Below are 14,302 nucleotides of genomic sequence, written 5' to 3'. Positions count from 1 at the left end.
GAAGAAGGGGAGGAGAGAAAGTGCAAACAGTATGTCTGTATCGTTCTGTACAGATTTTATAAAAAGCCATCTGACAAATAGGGCAGTAGCTAGAGGAAAATCTTGGGGCAAGAGAAGCCTTTTTAAGATAGGAGTCAAATAGGATATTTGAACATTTGTGAGAATAATCCAGTAGTCAGGAGATTGCTCTAGTCGATGCAGATAAAACTCTCTTTACGTCATTAGTAATTCACTGACAGGAGTGAAAATTCCTTTTCCTAAAGATACTGAAGAATTTTCCAAAGCTCTACGATAGCAACATGACACAAATAGATTTTGACTCCATGTTTCTCTTCTCTGTTACTTTCCCTTTTCAGGACAAAGATCCATGAAGACTGGTTCTGAAACTATGCTAAAATTTAAGTACCACTATGGTACCAGACTTGGCAATTCCCCAGCTTGCCATGTCTTCAGTCTCATTTAATAGACACGGCTCCATCATCAGCCTGCAATCACTTCTGTGAGGCCATGTTTTCTAACACATAATGCTGACACTGAACTTCCAGCCATGTATGCCCAGGCCAGAGCTCTCCAAGGCAGCCAATCCACGGGCTGGCAAGTGACCTGGGGGGAGACCTATAACCTGATCCTCACTAAAAATCGTTGCCCCCAAAGTGACTCAAGTATTTAGATAGGGGAAGTCACGTGGATTTTTTTAGGGGGGAAATTGGAACTGGAAAAAGCAAAAATAATGAGACAGTGGACAGAAGAGACAGAAGAGATTCAAAGAGAAAATGACATTGAAATATTTACTGAATCACATTAATCCCTAATTGCTAGCATATAGGTCAATGAATATTGTCCTTGAATGGCATCAAGATGATTAATCTAGACCCTGTACAGGTCTTGTTAAATTAAGAGACCCTTCCAGCTAGAGCATAGGTGACCTTATCCCTAAAATTCTATTTGGGTAACTCCACTCCACCTAGCTTCTAGATGTTGAAATGAGGGAAAGGAGCTGGAAGGAGCTAACACCAAGCAGTCCTCCAGCATCTCTGAAGCGCCAGACCTAAGGTGATGTTTGCTCCACTCCCCCCACCCTCTCTTCAAGCATGTGTCCCTTTTTCTTTAAATGAAGAACTTAATCACTCTTTCATTCAGTAAATATTTACTGACAGCATGCTGTGTCAGACACTGCATTAGTCACTGGGGTAACACCTATGAGCAAAATAGAAACCTGTTGGATTTCTAGTGTCAGGACTACAGAAATTTTTCTAAAGCAAAGTTACATATAAAATGCTATACGATGTGACAATAAATGCTCAGGAGAAAAATTGAGAGAAGGACATTAGGGGTGAATTTTTATTTTCAAATTCTAAATGGATTATTGGTGACATTTGAGCAAAAATCTGAAGGAGGAAAATAAATGAGCCATGGGGCTGTCCAGGTAGTCATTCCAGACAGAAGCTATCGTGCCCACAGGGACCCTGATGTGGAATTTACCTTGTGCATTAAAGGAATAGCAAGGAGGCTAATTCTGCTGGAGTAAAATGAATGCTATTTTAATGTACACATCAGTTGTCTCTTGCCTCAAATTTACTGCTTAACAAACTATCTAAATTCAGTAGCTTTAAACAATGACAATCTATTTAGCTTGCTAGTCTGCGGTTAACTAATATAGGTTAGGAGGGACCGGACTGTTTATCTCCCAGCTGGGCTGACTCACATGACTGGTGAACAACAGACAATCAGCCAATCTCCATACACCTCATATTCCCTAGCATGCTAAACCCAGGCAAGTTCTCAAGACAATGGCTCAGAGCAAAAGCAACCAGGAAAAAATACTAAACAAATCCCTTCTGGAACTAATAAGCAATTATAGCAAGGTTGTACAATACAAGGTTAAAATACAAAAGTCAATCACTTTCCTACTTACCAGCAATGAAAAATTGGAATTTGAAATTAAAAACACAATGTGATTTACATTTGCACCCCTAAGATGAAATACTTAGGTACAAATCTAACAAAATTTGTATAACATCTGTATGTGAGGAAAACTATAAAATTTTGATGAAAGAAATCAAAGAAGAACAAAATAGATATTCCATGTTCATGGATAGAAAGACTCACCATGGACAAGATGTCAGTTCTTCCCAGCTTGATCTATAGATTCAACACAATCCCAATCAAAACCCCAGCAAATTATTTTGTGAATATTAACAAGCGGATTCTGAAGTTTATGTGGAGGAGGTGCCTGGGTGGCTCAGTCATTTGGGCATCTTCCTTCTGCTCAGGTCATGATCCTAGGCTCCTGGGATTGAGCCCCACATCAGGCTCCCTGCTCAGCAGGGAGTCTGCTTCTCCCTCTGACTGTCAGTCCACCTGCTTGTGCCCTCTCTCTCAAATAAATAAATAAAATCTTTTAAAAGAGAATAAAGTTTATATAGAGAAGCAAAAGACCCAGAATTGTCAACACAATATTGAAAGAGAAGAATAAAGTTGGAGGACTGACACTGACTTCGAGACTTCAAGACTTATTATAAAGCCACGATAATCAAAACATTGTGGTATTGGCAAAAAAATAGATAAATAAACCAGTGGAACAGAATAGGGAGCCCAGAAACAGACCCACACAAATTTAATGTGTTGATCTTTGACAAAGGAGCAAAAGCAATACAATGGATAAAACACGGTCCTTTCAACAAATAGTGCTGGAACAATTGCATGTTCAATGTGAAAAAAATAAACAAATCATAGACCTAAATGTAAAACACAAAACTAAAAATCCTAGAAGATCACATAGGAGAAAATATAGACGATCTCTGGTTCTGGTGATGACTTTTTAGGTACAGCACCAAAGGCATGGGCCATTGAAAGAAGCCATCAATAAGCTAGATTTTATTAAAATTAAAAATTTCTGCTCTGCAAGACACTGTCAAGAGGATGAGAAGAGAAACTGCAAAGTGGGAGAAAATATTTGCAAAAGACATAACTGATAGAGGACTGTTATCCAAAATATACAAAGAACTCTTGAAACTCAACAAGAATATGAACAACCCAATTTAAAAATGGGCAAGAGATCTGAACAAACATCTTACAAAAAAAGAAATACAGATGGCAAATAAACATATGAAAAGATGGTCAACATGACATGTCATTATGGAAATGCAGGTTAAAACAACAATGAGATACTACCACACACTATTAGAATGGCCAGAATCCAAAACACTGATAACGCCAAACGTTGGGGAGGACGAGGAGCAACAGGAACTCTCATACGTTGCTGGTGGGAATGCAAAACGGTACAACCACGACTTTGGAAGACAGTTTGGCAGTTTTGTGCAAAACTAAACATACTCTCACCAACCTTACAATCCAGCAATTGCATTCCTTGATGTTTATTCCAAACCAGTTGAAAACTTATGTCCACACAAAAACCTGCACACAGATGTTTGATAGCAACGCTATTCGTAATTGCCAAACCTTGGAAGCAATGAAGATGTCCTAGTAGGCAAGTAGATAAGTAAACTATGGTATGTCCACACAATGGAATATTAAACAGCACTAAAAAGAAATGAGCTATGGAGCCAAGAGACATGGAGGAACCTTAAAGGCATATTACAAAGTGAAAGAAGCCAATCTGAAAAGGCTACGTGCTGTATCATTCAACTATATGGTATCTGGAAAAGGCAAAGGTAAAAAGATCAGAGGTTGTCAGGGATTAGGAGGGATAGACGGACAAACAGGCAGAGCACAGAGGATTTTTAGGGCAGTGAAACTTTCTGTATTATACTATAATGGTAAACATATATCATATATTGGCAAAACCTATAGAATGAACCCAAATGCAAACTATAGACTTTGGGTGATAATGACACGTCAGTGTAGGTCCATCAGTTGTAACGAACGTAACTTCTGAGTCAGGATATTGATAGTAGGGGAGGTTGTGTGTGTGGTGGGGAAGGGGTATAGGAGAACTGCCCACTCAATTTTGCTATGGACCTAAAACTGCTCTAAAAAATAAAGACTACTTAAAAAGCAAACTAACAAAAAGTTAAAACAGCTACCAAAACAAGCAAGCAGAAAGAGCACAGGGCACATTCCAGAATCTTCTTTGTCAACTTTGCTAATATCCATTGGCCTCTGAAAGTCACAGTGCGCAGCCAAGAGACAGTGGGAAGGCAGAACAAGGTCACATGAAAAACAACATGAACAAAGGGAAGGGAGAAGCACTGGGGTTATTCATGCAATAAACCCATCACAGTAGTTAATTATTTCTGGTTGATTTGATGCAAAAAGACCAAAATAAAAATCACCTTTTTTATTACCCAGTTATGTGCTCCATATATTCCAGTTTCTTACCCTAACTTCACCATCACCCACACCATGATCATGACCCATCCCGGCCAGTTACACCATTTCTAAGCCTCATCACCCACCCCTCGTCGTGTCCTTAACTCCATCTCCACTACTCATCTCATCACTGAACTAACAGTGAAAGGTGTCTAAGATCGATTGAGAGGCTCAGGGATAAAATCGGTTTTATTATACACTACTCGAATATTAAAATAAATAAGTAGATAGGAAAGGGAGGGAGGGAAGAAGGAAGGGAGGAAGGGAGAGATGTTGCCTTTAGATGGAAGTAAAATGCTGAGAACATAAACTCCTCACAAACTTACAAAAGACCCATTATTCTGCAGCCATACCAATAGCCACCAGAACCGATTTTAAATCAATTCAATCTATCAGTGATAATTGTTTTCAAGGCCATGAATCACAGTCCACCCCTGCCTTCTGAATGTCAGCCGGTCAGAAATGCGTTCATCTCAAGAAACAGGCCCTTGAGGGCCAACCAAACAACTGCAGTCTCTCCCCAAAATCACACTTCCACAGATTGTGTCAACCCACTCAGCCCCCCAAAGTCGCCCCTTCCATGAGCCCCCTCCCCCAAAACACATCACCCCTCGGCTCTCTCAAAGGGCCAGTGCCCGCCCAGCGTGGCTCTCTCCCTAAGTGAGCTTCGGCTCCATATTTCAAGTACTGAGTGATGGTTTTCATCATCCTTTAAAAATGCCCCTTTGTCAAATCTGAAACATCTACCTTTCATTGTTTGCTGGGGTTATATTTTTTAATTCATTTCTCGTTTCTGATATTCTTGCATGTCCTGTACAATAACACGGCCTTTACAACTATATTGTCTCGTCACAAATAGAGACCCGGGCAGCCGTTAGTCCTTTATACAGGTGTATAACCAGATTCAGCAAACCAAATGCCAACATTTGAAAACACACTCTGACGGAAAGGCTTCAGACACACACGCAGTCCACAAATACTCACTGAATGCCTATCTTAGGTTCCAAACAGTTGTTGGTCTTAGAGATCCAGAAAAAAAACAAAAACAAAACAAAAACCTGTCTTCGTAGAAAGAAATTCTGGTGGGAGCAAACCGATAACTTTTTAAAAAGAAAAGGAAAGGAAGGTACACATTGTGTCCGATCTGATTTTTTAAACAATACGAAATGCCAACTTCAACGGTGCTGAGAGGCAGCGGGAAGACGAGGAGCGGAGCAGGCTCGCGAAGCCAGGAAGAGCCACGAGGAGACGGCGGCTGGGCTCTGGCAACGGGACAAGGACACCGGGCGCCCGGGGGGCCAGCGGCCAGCGGATCCTGTGTCCCTCCAGTCCCACCCCTACTCTGGTACCTCGTTTTCTTTACTAAGATTTCTATCCAAAGCCTGTAAAGCCACTTATTCTCAAGTTGTTCCTTCTCCCCGCCCCCACTTGGAGAGGGGGACAGAGAAGGCAGGTGTCACTGTTGAGGACTAAGAAATCAGTCAACATTTAATCTCACTTTCATGTTGGAGAAGTTATTTCCAAGGCCTGAGGTGACCGCAGCAAACTTAATCTTCTTTTTAACACAAGAACTAAGGCCTTTCTTGGGCCGTCTGGGGGTCGAGCCCACAACTGCCGGCCTGTTAGCATCACCTCCTACCCACCTGAGCTAACAGCCCCCGGCCAGACCCTCTTTTTACTTAAAAAGTAAAAAGTTTGTTGACATTCTTGTGCTTCTTTGAAACTAAGGGGAATCCTTCTCCTTCCCCAAAGGAGACTTTTTTTAAAGAGTGGTGAGACTGGGGGTCACAGCGTTGAGGGGCTGTGATAAGCAGCGGAAAGAGGGGGAGACTGGGAAGCAGGGCCAGAGTCAGACACAGACAGACAAATGCTCAAGTAGAGAAGGCAAAAGAGAAGAGAGGGGCCGAGGAACGCAGAGAGAGGCAGGCAGGGTCAGGTCCCGGGGTGTAGTCTGAAGGGCAGAGCACAGACTAAGGCCTAGAAAGGGGGCGCTGGGGAACAGACGGATGGGACATCAAGGGCAACGAGCGAGAGAGAAACTGGATAGTCAGGCGCCGCGTCAGCAGGCCTCTCTGGACAGACTTCGGCGTCTCTGCCCCGCTGCGGTGCTTCCCACAGACGCTTGGCCTGTCCCGGGAGAGGCACCCGAAACCCGAGCTCCTGCTGAAAGGCTATAAGTTTGAGGCCCAGTCCTAGGAACCTGATGAAGGGCCTCCATGCGTGGGGCGGACAGAGCACGTAGAGACTTGCGCAGAAGCCGGGATGGCTGGCAGGCCTGCCCTGTGGCTGGGCCCTCTGCTCCTGCTTTCCCTCGGGGGGCCCTCAGCTCCAGGTAGGAAGACGCTGAGGGTCAGGCAGGGGCTCCGAAGGGCGCCTGGCCTGACTCCTCCCCCCTGTGTCCCACAGCCTCCCTCCTGAGGCTCCTGGGGGAGCACATTCAGCGGTTTCAGGAAAGCCAGGGCCTGAGCCTGACTTTAGGCCCAGGTGCTGGGGCCCTCCCGAAACAAGGGTGGCTGGAGCAGCCACTGGACCCCTTCAACACCTCCGACCAGCGATCCTTCCTGCAGGTGAGGCCAGGAGAAGGGGAGCCCATGGCCTTCCTTCCCTAGCTCCATCCCCAGTCCCCGCATCGCTAGGCCCCACAGGCTCTTTCTCTGCCTACTGCCAGCGCCCCTCTGGCCCTTAGCTGTACCCTCGGTCCCCTGGGCTCCCCTCTCTGTCCTCAGCCTCCATGTTCTGTGTCCCTCAGGCGGTGTCCTTCCCCCCACTTCTCCCCATCCCTCAGACTCAACATCAAATCCACCCCCAACATGTAGGTCTCAGTACGTAGTGGAAGTCTGGACCAGAATGGAACCAGACCAGCCTCACAACAGAAACTTGAAGAGATCTAATGAATGAATGCCCAAATTTACCAGTGTTCACACCTACTCTCCACACAGTCTACAAAGGTCAGCTCACCTAGGCCCCACTTGCAAACCCATCTGCACTCAGCCATCATTTCAATATGCAGCAAGAGCCTCCCATTGCTAAAGCCTACCCTTGGACCCGGGGACAGAGAGTGAAAAGCTGGCAAACCAGCAGCTCTTACAGATCTTACGTTCTAGCTGAAGAGACAAGCAGGAGAGAAAGGAACACATAAAATAAACAAGGCTACTTCACATCCTACCAAATATATAAAGAAAGACCCATAAGGGAAAGAGACTCCAATGAACTGGGAAGAAAGAAGAGGTCAAGACTCTCAATCCTATTTCTTCTTGCCCATCCCACCTGTTAGCGGTACTGGGTGAATGACCAGCATTGGGCCAGCCAGCGTGGACCCGTGTTCCTGCATCTGGGGGGCGAGGGCAGCCTCAGGTCTGGCTCAGTGATGAGAGGTAAGAAGCAAGGGTGGGGAAGACAGGGCTGGGAAGCCGGTGGGGCAGGGAGGGGAGCTGCGCCTTATGGTGCTGTGAGGGGGGCAGCTTGCATCCCACCCCCATATACTCTTCACAGGGCACCCTGCAGCCCTGGCCCCAGCCTGGGGAGCCCTGGTGATAGGCCTGGAGCACAGGTTTTATGGCCTGAGTATACCTGCTGGGGGCCTGGACGTGGCCCAGCTCCGCTTCCTGTCCAGTCGCCACGCGTGAGTGAGGCCGGGAAGTGTCTGGGGCCGTGGGACTGAGGGTCCGTATCTCAGCCTCCCTGCAGCGCTTTGCTTCTCCTCTGTCCCACTGCCCAAAGTGGACCCCTGGGGCTCTGGTTCATGTTTTCTTCTCTTTTTTGGTGTCTTATGCTTTCTCCCTTGATCTTGGTTCTCCGTCCCCCCACCCCTCCTCTCAGGCCATATTTGCACCTCTTCCTGTCGCACTGCAGCCTGCTGGTCCAGACCACCCGAGTCTGGTCCCTGGGTGACACAGACACCCCTCTGGTCTTCGGTTTCTGCTCCGGGGCCGTCAGTATATTGTACAGAGGGGACGGGCAGAGCGCACCCCAGCGCTCCCTCTCCCTCGCTCACGTCTCTCACATGCCTCTCATCTCACTTAGAGGAAACAGCATCTTCGCAGTGGGCTCTGGGTCAGCAGCGAGCCCTTTGACCTCCACTTTCCCACACTCCCTGGGCTCCAGCTACACAGAGGTCCGTGCTGTTCTCCAGACTTCGAGCACAGGGCTGCCTGGAGCCTTTCAGTGCTTCCTTCTGCAGGGAGTGGGTCTCCCCCACATCCTCCCTCCCTCAGCCCCCTCTGGGACCCCTGCTCCTGTTAGCAGCCCCTCCCAGTCCCCAGGGTCCTTCACCTGCTCCTCCGTTCTGCACTGTTCCGAGCAGGACGGACCTGTCCCTCTCCTTCCACCTGGCGTCTCTCTGCCTCCCTCTTGCCTCCTTCCCTCCGTCTCCACCTCTATCTCTTTGCCTCTGGGTTTGTGATTCTTTCCATTTTGTCACAAGCTATACGGGTTTCCAGCAGCAGGAGGATGGCACTCACCGTTTCAGAAAGTCCGGGAAGACAGAAAACACCTGGGATAGAAAAGACGATGTTAGATGCGTCCCAACGTCTTTCTTTGTAACTGTGTCTGTCCTTCCTCTGGGGGCCTCTAACGGTTCCAGCCTGGCACCCCTCCTCTTCCTGAGTAGCTCTCCTTCTCTGCCCCAACCCTTCCCTGTATTTGTCAGGCTCCCGCTTGAAATGCCTTAGAGATATTCCTCCCCCACGTAGCCGAGGAAGGAGGGCGGAGGCTTTCCGGAGGGGTCGCCTCTGGCGCAGAGGAGCACTTGGTGAAATGTGCGCAGGGCGCCGTCACACGGATCCCGCGAGAAGAGCCCCGGCGTCCGGCCAGGTTCCCCCGGCCACGTCTCGGGTCCCCGCCCGCGCAGGGAGGGAATGCGCGGGGACTCCCAGCGAGGAGGGCCCACAGAGCCTCCCCTCTGCCCCCAGGCTGGCGGACGTGGCCTCTGCCCGCCGGGCACTCGCCCGCCTCTTCAACGTCTCTACTGCCAGCCCCTGGATCTGCTTCGGAGGCTCGTACGCCGGCTCCCTGGCTGCCTGGGCCAGGCTGAAGGTCCCCGGGACCCTCGGGGCGGGCTGGGGGAGGGGCCCCGTCTCAGACGGCAGGTGTACCCAGGCCCCATTCGCTCCCCCCGCACCTCCTGTCCCCCAGAGCTGTCTTCACCAGAGTGCACGAGTAGAGGGTCGGGTCCTGCCTAAGACCACAGTACGCGGGAGTGACGCGGGCGCGGGAGGTGCGGGGTCCCGGTCCCTCGGCCCGCAGGCTGACCGCTGTCCTCCCTCAGTTCCCTCACCTCATTCTCGCCTCCGTCGCCTCCTCCGCTCCGGTGCGCGCCGTGCTGGATTTCTCGGAGTATAACGAGGTCAGGACGGCGGACGGCGGGCGGCGGGCGGCGGGGGCGGTCGTGGGTGCGGGGAGCCCCCTGATTCCTTCTCTCGCGGTCCCACCGCAGGTGGTGTCCAGAAGCCTAACGAGCGCGGCTGTCGGCGGATCCCCGGAGGTAGGAGACGGGGCCGTCCGAGGGGGCTGGGGGGACAGGGGGCCTTGCCAGAGAAAAAGGGCGAAGCTTGCAAGGTGGCGGGGTCTGACGGAGGTCGAGACCCGGAAGGTGGCGGATTCTAAAGAACGCGGGAACCGAGAGATGGGGCGGGGCACCGAGAAGCCGGGCGTCGCAAGCGCGAAGGGGCTGACGCGGGGCGGGGCCTGGGGGGCGACCCATCAGGAGGGAGAGGCTCCGCGCGGGGCTGTGGGGTCGTGGGGGGCCGGCCCTATCAGGAGGGAGAGGCTCCGCGCGGGGCTGTGGGGTCGTGGGGGGCGACCCATCAGGAGGGAGAGGCTCCGCGGGGGGCTGTGGGGTCGTGGGGGGCGACCCATCAGGAGGGAGAGGCTCCGCGCGGGGCTGTGGGGTCGTGGGGGGCGACCCTATCAGGAGGGAGAGGCTCAGCGGGGCTGGCCCCGGGGAGACAGTCGCTAGGAACACCGCCAGGGGGCGCGGCCTCGGGCGGGAGCTCCGGGAAAGTGGTGCGCTCGGGAAAGTCGCGGGTCCCGGGCAAAGAAAGGCGAGGCGCAGGCCCGAGTCTTCACCAGCGCGGACCCTCGCTCCCCGCAGTGCCGGGCGGCGGCGTCCGCAGCCTTCGCGGAGGTGGAGCGGCGGCTGCGCGCGGGCGCGGCGGCTCGCGCGGCACTGCGGGCGGAGCTGGGCGCCTGCTCGTCCCTGGACGGCGCGGAGGACCAGGCGGAGCTGCTGGGGGCGCTGCAGGCCCTGGTGGGGGGCGCCGTGCAGTACGACGCGCAGGCGGGAGTGCCGCTGAGCGTGCGGCGGCTCTGCGGACTCCTCCTCGAAGGCCGGCGCAACGGCAGCTGCTCTGCGTCCTACCACGGGCTCCGGCGGGCAGTACAGGTGAGCGGCCCTGCGCGCGGCTTTACGAGGGGGCGGGGATCAGTCGGCAGGGGTTCCTGCCCCGCTGCTGGACCTTGGGCCAGCGTGAACCCTTCTGAGCCGTAGTTTCCTCATCTATGAAATAGGGGTGACACCTCCGAGCCCTCAGGGAGATTCAGTGAAGTCGGTCAAGTTAAGCACGCAGTTTGCAGATGTTAGCGACTATAACTGGTAGCTCTTTTGCCCATCTTGTTCCGAACACTTCCCCGGGTCTGCAACAGAGTGTAGCGCCTAGCAAATGCTCAAATAGCATGTTTAGAAGGAAGGAGGAAACGTAGCCCTCGGGACAGAGCTCTCCTAGACACCGGGATTCCAGCCTCAGAATCCACAGTCACTTCTCAGAATCCACAGCTGTTACTTCTCCAGCTCTGTCTGGAGCAAATGCTGTAGAAAGTGCTTCACATATATTATTTCACTGAATCCTCGCGATAGTTCTAGGAGATAGGCACTATTTTTACCCCCACTTACAGATGAGGAAACTGAGGTCCAAGAGATGATCACTTGCCCAGGGTCTCCCAGCCGTCTAGTACCTCTAACCCACAGGGACCCAGGCACCCACTCGCTCCGACACCTGACTCCCAGGAGAACTCTGCAGCTCTTCTAACTCCTGACCTTTTGACTTGTAGGGACCTGTGTATGCTTTCAGGCCCTGGGCCCTGACTTGCTGCGGGGACAGGAGGAATCCATGTGTGTGTTTTCCCCTAGGTCGTCATGCGCAGCCTGGGTCAGCGGTGTCTAAGCTTTTCCCGAGCGGAGACAGTGGCACAGCTGAGGGTCACAGACCCCCATGTGTCTGGTGTGGGTGACCGGCAGTGGTTATACCAGACATGCACGGAGTTCGGCTTCTGTGAGTGACCCTCACCCCCCAAAACAGCCATTCTGTGCTGTGCCCACATGAGCTGCCTCAAGGGGGTCTGGATGGTTTTCGTTTCGGAGGGACAACTGGCCAGACTGCTGGGCCTTGTTTAGCCTGCAGGTGTGGGCTGGAGGGTAGAGACTACTGGAGCATGTGTGTGCACTGGGCCCTCACATACCTTCTCTCACACACAGCCCTCCACATGGGTGATGGTCCCTCCAGTCTGCTCTCTGTCCGTGTCCCTGCCCCAGGAAGGGCCCTACCGTCTCCCTGGTTACTGTCTAGAAACCCGGCAGTGGTTCGCATTCCTCCTTCCCTTTGTCCCCACAGCCTGTCAGTCCCTGAGCCCTGTGCACTCTTCACCTCACCCCCCTCTCTATTCCCAGCTCTGTTGTCCTGGTGGAAGCCCCCAGCCCCTCCTGCCTCCAACCCTGACCCAGCCTCCCCTCTGGTCTCCAGGCCTTCTTTTCACCCATACAGTCCAGTTTCCTCACAGCGTAGAGAGAGATCTTTCTAAATACGACCTTGTCCTTCCTCTGCTCAAAACCGTTTCATGGCTCTTCAGTGACCCAAGGGTAGGGTTGCCAAATAAGATACAGGATGCCCAGTTCCATTTAAATTTCAGATAAACATTTTTAGTACATGTCCCAAACATCGCATGGGACATACTTATACTAAAAAAGTGTTTGTTTATCTGAAATTCAAATGGAACTGAACATCCTGTAATTTCATTTGCTAAATCTGGGTACCCTACCCCAGAGTTCAGATCCTTTCCACATCTCCCGAAGTCAACGAAGAAATGTTTTAAAGCAAAGCGTTCAAATTTCAACTCCACTGTTTCATACCCATGTGATCTTGTGCGAACTTGGGCAAATAACCTAAGCTCTCCCTCTGTGCCTTAGTTTGCACATCTGTAAAGTGGGAATAACAACAGTGCTTCTCTCATAAGGTTTTTTCAGGATTAAGGGAGGTAATATATGTCACACACTGAGTACTTACTACTCCCTAAGTACTTACTATTATTATTATTATTATTATTATTATTATTATTATTACTACTACAAGACTTTATGTGTTTCGACCCCCTGGTGTACCAGTTTTCCTGACCCCTCAGGGACTTCGCCCATACTGTTCATTGTCCTGGATTACTCATCTTCCTCTCGTCACACAGTTTACTCCTCTTCAAGTCTCAATACAAGATGCTTCCTCCTCAGGAAGTCTTACCTGATTGCTGGAGCTCAGTCTGCCTCCTGGCCTCCACTTCTACCCTCTCCACAGCTCTGTATTTTTCTCCCTAGCACTTCCCACAGTCTCATCATACAGACCTTATTGCCCGTCTCCCCCTCTGCACTGAGTCCTGTTACCACAGAGCCTGGGACTGTCTCCATTGCTATTGTACTCCCAATACCGGTCACGATGCATCTGAGCATACAGGAGGTGCTCAATAAATGGTGGAGAAAGGAGTGAGTGAGTGTAAGGCTGAGGGAGTTAGATGGCGGAAGGCGTGGGGGAGCTGGGAGACATGGTCCAGTATGTATTCTACACTCCCGTGCCCCCTTGTCTCGCCAGCCGTGTGCACTTGTGGTCTCCCCTATTTCTGGGGCTTTCTCTTTTCTCTCTTTGCTTGGCTCACTCTTCTGAGGTCCTGAAGGCTTTATCCCTGGCAGGAGGCTTTCCTGGAGCCTGTCATGCTCCCTCTAGGATTCCTCCTACCCCAGGCCTTTGTCCATCACAGACAGGACCTCCTGGGTTCTGGGCGGTCACCGTCTGAGGGCAGTGAGGGTGGGGGTGTCTCTCTGACAGGACCGTGAACTTACTGAAGGGAGGGTAGGGAGCTGGTTTGGTCATCACCAGAGAAAGCTCTCTAAAGGATTATTAGAGGCGAGGGCTGTAGGCCCCACACTTACAGCTGTCTTCCCTCCTCAGATGTCACGTGTGAGGACCCCAGATGCCCTTTCTCCCAGCTCCCAGCGCTGCCCTCCCAGCTGGAGCTATGTGAGCAGGTGTTTGGGCTCTCAACCGCATCCGTAGCGCGGGCCGTGGCCCAGACCAACTCCTACTATGGTGGCCAGACCCCGGGGGCCACCCACGTGCTCTTCGTTAATGGTGAGCGTGCCACCAGAACCTGCCTCCTGACCTCCACCAACCTGGGTGAGGCACACCATTCTTCCCTTTCCTACCAGGGGACACAGACCCTTGGCATGTGCTGAGCATAACACAAGCCTCGGGACCCTCGGAGTCGGCCCTTCTCATCCCTGGTGCCTCCCACTGCATGGACATGGCACCCGAGAGGCCCTCGGACTCCCCCAGCCTCCGCCTAGGGCGCCAGGTAAGAGAGCAGGTGCTCTGGGGAATTAGCATGTCGTTTGCATACAATTTACATGCACCTGCCCTCTGCTAGGCTGGAGTCTGACCTGCACAATTGTCCCCACCTCTCCACAGAGCGTCCTCCAGCAGCTGCAGACCTGGCTCGGGCCGGCAAAGGAGAGCCAGGTGAGCAGTGGGGGCTGAGGGGCCCAGACCCCCGCCACTCCCTGCGTGGCCACCTCAGTCCTGGATGTACTCACTGGATGGGAGAAAGCAGCTTGTGTTGGACAAGGAAATTTCCGAGAATCAGGCTTCAGCACCTGTTTCCACAAACGTCCTCACTCCGAACTGAATGTGTTGTGTGACCAAGAGTTGTGTAAATACAA

General features: G+C 51.6%; 1 protein-coding gene and 1 long non-coding RNA gene across 2 annotated transcripts in view; one reads left to right on the top strand and one right to left on the bottom strand.

The window, feature by feature from the left end:
- Positions 1–9,059, bottom strand: part of LOC130542247 (uncharacterized) — a 27,204-nt gene extending 18,145 nt beyond the window's left edge. The window contains exon 1 of the long non-coding RNA XR_008956673.1: positions 8,793–9,059. This is a non-coding gene — a long non-coding RNA (uncharacterized LOC130542247). The remainder of the gene's footprint in view (positions 1–8,792) is intronic.
- PRSS16 (serine protease 16) lies at positions 6,595–14,302 on the top strand. The gene is made up of 12 exons (XM_026511165.2): positions 6,595–6,664; positions 6,739–6,899; positions 7,607–7,706; positions 7,825–7,954; positions 9,243–9,366; positions 9,599–9,676; positions 9,767–9,814; positions 10,424–10,714; positions 11,459–11,600; positions 13,536–13,715; positions 13,793–13,938; positions 14,052–14,302. The coding sequence occupies exons 1-12, from the start codon at positions 6,595–6,597 to the stop codon at positions 14,118–14,120; spliced, it is 1,539 nt and encodes a 512-aa protein (XP_026366950.1). The 3' UTR covers positions 14,121–14,302.

Source organism: Ursus arctos, unplaced genomic scaffold (assembly GCF_023065955.2).
Source record: "Ursus arctos isolate Adak ecotype North America unplaced genomic scaffold, UrsArc2.0 scaffold_31, whole genome shotgun sequence".
Taxonomy (NCBI): Eukaryota; Metazoa; Chordata; class Mammalia; order Carnivora; family Ursidae; genus Ursus; species Ursus arctos.
The sequence above is the reverse complement of the archived record's forward strand: the minus strand, read 5'-3'. Positions and strand labels throughout refer to the sequence as shown.